This window comes from Oncorhynchus mykiss, chromosome 10 (assembly GCF_057628025.1).
Source record: "Oncorhynchus mykiss isolate SJ-2025 chromosome 10, ASM5762802v1, whole genome shotgun sequence".
Lineage (NCBI taxonomy): Eukaryota > Metazoa > Chordata > Actinopteri > Salmoniformes > Salmonidae > Oncorhynchus > Oncorhynchus mykiss.
The window spans coordinates 58,583,768-58,591,223 of NC_143031.1; the positions used below are offsets into that span (position 1 = coordinate 58,583,768).

At 38.7% G+C, this 7,456-nt stretch overlaps 1 protein-coding gene across 3 annotated transcripts in view; it reads right to left on the reverse strand.

Annotated features, from left to right (window-relative positions):
- LOC110534344 (SLAM family member 5) overlaps positions 1–6,017 on the reverse strand; it is a 78,360-nt gene extending 72,343 nt beyond the window's left edge. The window contains exon 1 of one of the 3 annotated variants that reach the window (XM_036933432.2): positions 5,827–6,017. In XM_036933432.2, coding sequence (XP_036789327.2) covers positions 5,827–5,896 — 70 coding nt within the window. In that variant the 5' untranslated portion in view covers positions 5,897–6,017. The remainder of the gene's footprint in view (positions 1–5,826) is intronic. The other 2 variants (XM_090187195.1, XM_090187197.1) reach the window with 2 other exon arrangements.
- Positions 6,018–7,456: the final 1,439 nt, after the last annotated feature.

The following is a 7,456-nucleotide window of genomic DNA, read 5'->3' on the forward strand; positions in this document are numbered from 1 at the left end:
GTTGCATTACCACCACCAACTAGACTGGACAATAACTACCTAATACCATACCATCTAACCCTGCGCCCATTAATACCCCACCACACTACTCCACTATTTAAACCTATCTAATCCTACATTCCGAAAGGACGGGACACCACGACTCAACACACCCTGTAACTCTTCTGACTTCAAATCTCGTACACCCAAACATTTCTCTGCAGCTGCCACCACAACCTCTATTTTCTGTGACTTTTCCATCCCTGCGGGACAGATGATAACCATTGCTACAAATGCTAAAAGCCAATCTTACTGTAGCATATATCATTCTTTGGCCTATCCCTCTGTGTTGATACAGATCTGCTACTCACAAGACTCCTCTCAGTATCCCGCCCCCTTGACCCATCTTTCTCAACTTTCTTTACTGCCTCATACATACAACACCCTCTGCTCTACACTAACCCTAGTAACTTCAACCTGCCTCTCTCGCACCGGACACTTCTGATGCCCAGACTCATGGACACCCCTACAATTAAAACATTCCACATTTCCCCCCAATGCTACACATTCCTTTATCTCATGCCCTGATGACAATGAAGAGCAAGACGTGCTGTTCTGTTCTGGGCCAGCTGCAGCTTAACTAGGTCTTTCCTTGCAGCAGTCAACCACACGACTGGACAATAATCAAGATAAGACATAACTAGAGCCTGAAGGACTTGCTTTTTTGAGTGTGGTGTCATCAAAGCAGAACTTTAAAGTAATACTTAAGTCGTTTTTTGGGTATCTGTACTTTACTCAACTATTTATATTTTTGACAACTTTTACTACTATTTTACCACATTCCTAAAAAAAACATTGTACTTTTCACTCCGTACATTTTCCCTGACAACCAAAAACACTTTACACTTTGAATGCTTAGCAGGACAGGAAATTGTCAAATTCATACACTTATTAAGATTAAACTTGGTCATCAAATCAAATTATATTGGTCACATACATACTGTATGTTTAGCAGATGTTATTGCGGGTGAGAAACAATGCTTGTGCTTATAATTCTGATAGTCCAGAAATGTAACAAGTAATATCTAACCATTTCAAAACAAATACCTAATATACACAAATCTAAGTAAAGGAATGGAAATATATGGATAAGCAATGTCAGAGCGGCATAGGCTACGATACAGTAGATAATATATAACATTGTATATACTGTACATATGAGATGAGTAATGCAAGATATGTAAACATTAAAGTGACATTATTAAAGTGACTAGTGTTCCATTTATTAAAGTGGCCAATGATTTCAAGTCTGTCTATGTATGCAGCAGCTTATCTGTGCTAGTGATGGCTATTTAACAGTCTGATGGCCTTGTAATTGAAGCTGTTTTTCAGTCTTTTGGTCCCAGTTTTGATGGAGCTGTACTGACCTCGCCTTCTGGATGATAGTGGGGTGAAGTAACAGGGTCAGTGGGGTCAGTGGCTCGGGTGGTTGTTGTCCTACTGCCTCTGGGCTGGTGGACTCACTAATGTTGGAGTGTGTCCCTGGCTACTCGTCCATTTTTAAAACAAGAAAAAAGCTGTCTGCTTTGCTTAATATAAGGAATTTTAAATGATTGATAATTTTGCTTTTACTTTTGAAACTTCAGTATATTTTAGCAATTACATTTACTTTTGATACTTAAGTATATTTAAAACCAAATACTTTAAAACTTTTACTCAAGTAGTTTTTTACTGGCTGACAATCACTTTTACTTGAGTAACTTTCATTAAGGTATCTATACTTTTACTCAAGTATGAGAATTGGGTACTTTATCCACCACTGACCTCTCCCCATCTTTACAACCATTGAATCTATATGTTTTGTCCATGACAGTTTACAATCTAAGGTAACACCAAGTAATTTAGTCTTCTCAACTTCAACAGCCACACCATTCATTACCAGATTCAGTTGAGGTCTAGAACTTATGGAATGAGTTGTACCAAATACAATGCTGTTAGTTTTAGAGAAGTTCGGGACTAGTTTATTACAGGCCACCCATTCCAAAACAGACCGCAACTCTTTGTTAAGACTAAACAAAGCATGGACACACATGCTTTGTTTAATTCCAATGGCAGGTAAACATAAAATAGTAGAGAGCCCAGAGTGCTACCCTGCGGTACACCATACTTTAAATGTTCTATTAGAAAGATAGCTCTGAATCCATGATATGGCAGATGTTGCTACTCCTCTCAAAGATCAGTGTGAAAAAGTTGTGATGGACTAACGTTACTTTCTGCACACGGTTGACTTGACACAACAATGAGCCAAACAAGGTGTAGCTACGATGCCGTGAAGAGTTCACCCATATATATGGTTAAGAGTCTAGACACATTTTCAGATGTTATACGTTTCTAATTTTCTCAGAAAGTCATTTTCATTGCAAGTTAAGGTGTACTGTAGGCTAGCAAGCAAACATTAGCTTGCTGGCTCGCGAGCTAACATTACGTGGAGGATCTGTGTAGTAATACTATTAGTATCTCAGAAAGCCATTTTAATTGCTAGTTATGTTATCTAGCTGGCTAACGTTGAACCTAGTTGGTTAGCTTTAGCTACCTGCCGATTCAAACTTCATGGATGGTGGCTAGCTATACCAAACCCTTTGTACTGAAGCTATGGGTTGGTATTATGGTTCATTGTTTAGCTAACTTGCTATTTTATGAACATGTCAAGACAATAGTGACCATCCCATCTGGGTGTGTCTGGGTAAGCATCATCTAATAATTACAAAATATTTTTATCTGGACTTCTTAGGGATAGGGGGTAGTAATTTCACGTTTGGATGAAAAGCTAGCCCAAAGTAAACTGCCTGTTACTCAGGACCAGAAGCTAGGATATGCATATAATTGGTAGATTTGGAAAGAAAACACTCTGAAGTTTCTAAAACTGTTAAAATAATGTATGTTAGTATAACAGAAGTGATTTGGCTGGCGAAACCCAGAGGACAAAAAAAGAAATTGAGGTCAATGTGTTTTCCTTTAGGTTTCTATGGGAAGCTGTATTTAGTAGGAACCTGGTTGCAGTTCTTATGGCTTCCACTAGATGTCAACAGTCTTTAGAAATTGGTTGATGTTTTTCATTTGAGAAATTAAGAAGTACGGCTGTTCTTTGTGAGTGTCAAGCCAAGTGGACTCTTCTGTTTGGTGCGCGTGAACTGGAATGCGCTTCACATTGTTTTTATCCGGTATTGAACACAGTATATTCCGTCTTACATTTGATCAATTATTTAAGTTTTAGGATACCTAAGGTTGGATTAGGAACGTTGTTTGAACGTTGTTTGAAATTTCACTGGATGTCGAGCGGGAAGGAATCACTAAGAAGTTAAGAAATAGATCAAGGTGTACATGAAGTATATTTTTACGAGTTTTTCCTTATTGTAGGCTACTACTTTCACCAGTTTTAGTCTTGAAATCATTGGTTGAGTGGGGCTAAGGCTTAAGAGTGTGTGAACGATGCTGAATAGGTGTAGACAAAGAAGAACTCTCCAGTAGGTGTACCAAAACATTCAATGGCCATTTTCTCAAAAGTGGGATTACAAGTTAATCAACTTTCAAAGCAGAATTACCTTCACATTGTTCCTCAACTGCAGTGTATGATACTTTTATCCAATGTAAAAAACACCATTTCAAATGTTGCTATCTCAGACCGAATCCAGGCCTATAGGCCTAAGGCTGAGACATTAAGAAGACACAATGAAAGAATAAATTCAACCACAACTTTATTTCATTAAAAAAACTTAGAGCTACAGGTGAAGTTCGCAAAACATATTGCATATAATAAACAGTTACATGACCTACAACATGGTCAAGCAAGTTAATGTTTCTGACATTTTCGGACTACTAAACAACTGTTGATTTAGAACCACAGAGTTACCACAAGTCACAAAGAACAAGCGCTGCCTCCACTATTTCATCACCATTTCAACTTCAGCATTCCAAAATCATCTAATCACCTATGCTTAGTCTAAAACAGTGACAACTAAAATATACAAAAAAACGATTTAGTAAGCTAAATATAATGTGGTCGTCCATGGTACTGATTTCTGTGAGTGTGCGTGCTGGCATGCAAGTAGAAAATACATGTTGACTCACCCTACTTGTAGAGAAACGCCAATGACATCCTCCTCTTTCATATTAGAAACGGTCATAAAGCAGGGTAGGGGCGGCAGGGTAGCCTAGTGGTTAGAGCGTTGGACTAGTAACCGGAAGGTTGCAAGTTCAAACCCCCGAGCTGACAAGGTACAAATCTGTCGTTCTGCCCCTGAACAGGCAGGTAACCCACTGTTCCTAGGCTGTCATTGTAAATAAGAATTTGTTCTTAACTGACTTGCCTAGTTAAATAAATAAATAAAGGTAAAATATAGGTCATACAGTAGGCTACACATGTTTAGTTTATGTTGTTCTAGGCTGCCTGGCTAAAATAGCTAGCCTAACTGGCAATGATGTGCCAGGCCAGCTAGTTAACTATAGTAGGCCTATAGCCTATAGTAGGCCTATAGCGTGTTGTCTGTCCTATTGTCTGTCCTCGGTTGCAACACTCACTTCTGAGTCTGGAAGCAACGTCAACAACTGTGGCCGAGCAACAACACACACAAGCCTAAATTCACCATGCACAATGCGAAGAGGATTGGATTAATCAGCTGGATTAAAGTAAAGCTCACCGCCATTGGACTCTTGAGCATTGGAAATCACGCTTCACCATCTGGCAGTCTGATGGATGAATCTGGGTTTGGCGGATGCCAAGAGAACGCTGCTCGAATTCATAAGGCCAACCCCAAAAAACTACTTAAGTAGTACTTTAAAGTATTATTAATTAAGTACTTTACACCACTGCTGACCTTATTTCTCTTGAACGTCTTCATTCTCAGTTTTAAGACATTCAAGCGAGACACTTACACCCTAAAAAAACACCACTTTTTTTGTCTCACGCTATGAACAGAGGAACATCACATTTGTGGTGGGCTGACTAAGTGGACCAGCCCATGAACTTTGTCAAAAAGTACATCGCTCTTCCATCCATCTATGTGACAAACAGCCTCTGACCACATAATCACAGGAAACCACAAACATTTCCTGTTTAATGTCCCCCTCGAAAGTAGCTTAAATGCCACTGAGTTTTAATGTTAATTTTACCTAATGACTTTTAGATATTGATATCCATTAAAGAACTTCATCATTTTGGGGATGAAGCCATGTCCATAAAGGTGCATGTTTTATTGTCACATCCATAGTCATTAGTCTTTTCAAACATCAATGGGCAGGCACTGTGAGCCTAAACACAGTGAACATATGACTTCTGTCATTTGGACAAAATTCTAATAGAACACAAATTAGTTTCAAATGACAAGCTCCAGTCTCAGTCTCAGAGAACTATGAAAGGTTATCAGCCTGTTGTTTCCAAAATATTATTAATCTCTCATCTAAATTAGTCTATGAATCAATAAAGTATTGGCATACTCTGTAGTTGGTGTATAGATCACAAACGTTTATATCCTACAACTCTTTTTTTTCCCATGAAAGAACCTAGTCTCTGTCTGTATCTATCCCTTACTTTAAATATTTGTCTAATGCTCGGACAGGATACAGGAGCACGTCTCTCCAGAAAGGGAGGAATGTTATTTTGGAATGAGTCTTAGCGATAGGCTACACACAGTGTAAATGTTGCACTGTTTAAATGATTTAGCATTTTTGAATTTGACCAATGTTGCTAATTAAAACATTTACAAATAAAAACATTTGGCTACTTATCTATCATCTCCCACATACAATTTGAGTTAGTGCAGCAAATCAGTAAAAACAAAAGAAACATACCATTAAGGACAAAATATAGCAGCATGAACATCAGTCTGGCAAGCCTTCTCCATCTGAACAAATGGTTCATTCCTCTAAATCTCCAACTGTTCAGTGGTGTGCACTGTGAAGAACCGGAAAGATGTGATCTTGTCCTGGTACAGAGGAGAGAATAGATTCAACCAGACCAGCAGCCCTCTGTGGTGTATTCATTAAGACGATTCTGTTGCAAAATGTTTCTTAAACAGAAGGAAACAGAACGGGGAGGGACCTACCTGAATTTATCCAATAGAAACTGCTGTTTTAGTTGCAACTGTTTGGGCAAATGTTTACACCCCTCATCTCATCACCAGTCTTTCTCTCCCTCTCGAGGTAGAGAGATAAGATTACAACTCCATCTACAGTGGTGTATTTGATGACCCTGTCTGTAATCACAACATCACAACACCCTGAGGAGATGGAGGCTTAGTAGAAGAAGCATGTGTGAGAAATTGGATAATCCATGACTGCCATCATGTCTGAGCTCATTACATTATAATACCCATCCCTCTTGAGATAAAGAGAGTGGTTGGTAGACTTGTTATGTAGTGATGAACTAGAGTGTAGGTTGTTAAAAAACTCTTAAGGATCCGCCCCCTTTTTTAAAAATTTCACCTAAAATGACATACCCAAATCTAACTGCCTGTATGTCAGGCCCTGAAGCAAGGATATGCATATTCTTGGTAACATTTGAAAGGAAACACTTTGACATTTTGAAAGTGAATGTAGGAGAAAATAACACAATAGATTTGGTAAAAGATAATACAAAGAAGAAAAAAAACCTTTCTTTTGTATTTTTTTGTACCATCATCTTTTAAATGCAAGAGAAAGGCCATAGTGTATTATTCTAGCTCAGGTGCAATTTCGGTTTTGGCTACTAGGTTATAAACTGATCAATGATCCATTGCATTTCTGTATCAAGACCGCCCAAATGTGCCTCATTTGTTTATTAATAACTTTTCATGTTCAGAACTGTGCACTCTCCTCAAACAATAGCATGGTATTATTTTACTGTAATAGCTACTGTAAATTGGTCAGTGCAGTTAGATTAACAAGAATTTAAGCTTGCTGCCAATATCAGATATGTCTATGTCCTGGGATATGTTCATGTTACTTACAAACTCATGCTAATCGCATTAGCCTATGTTAGCCTAACCGTCCCGTGGAAGGGACATCGATTAAAGAGCACCTTCTAGTGGAGAAAAGAGAATTTCACTGTGAACTGTTTGCAGTTTGCATTATCGTGTATGGTAGCCTTCTGTATGCTATTGTGTGAGGTATATGCACAGAGTGTACATAATATCAGGAAATCCTGCTCTTTCCATGACATAGACAGACCGGGTGAATCCAGGTGAAAGCTATGATCCCTTGATGTCACGGTTACCTGTTATATCCACTTCAATCAGTGTAGATGAAGGGTAGGAGACAACCTGTCTGGGAATGGGGTTCTGCTAGCGGAACCCCTCGCCAACAGCCAGTGAAATTGCAGGGCGCCAAATTCAAACAGAAATCTCATAAATCAAATTTCTCAAACATACAGGTATAACATTCTCATTTATCCAGCCACAGTGTCTGATTTCAAAAAGGCTTTACAGAGAAAGCTCCACAAACG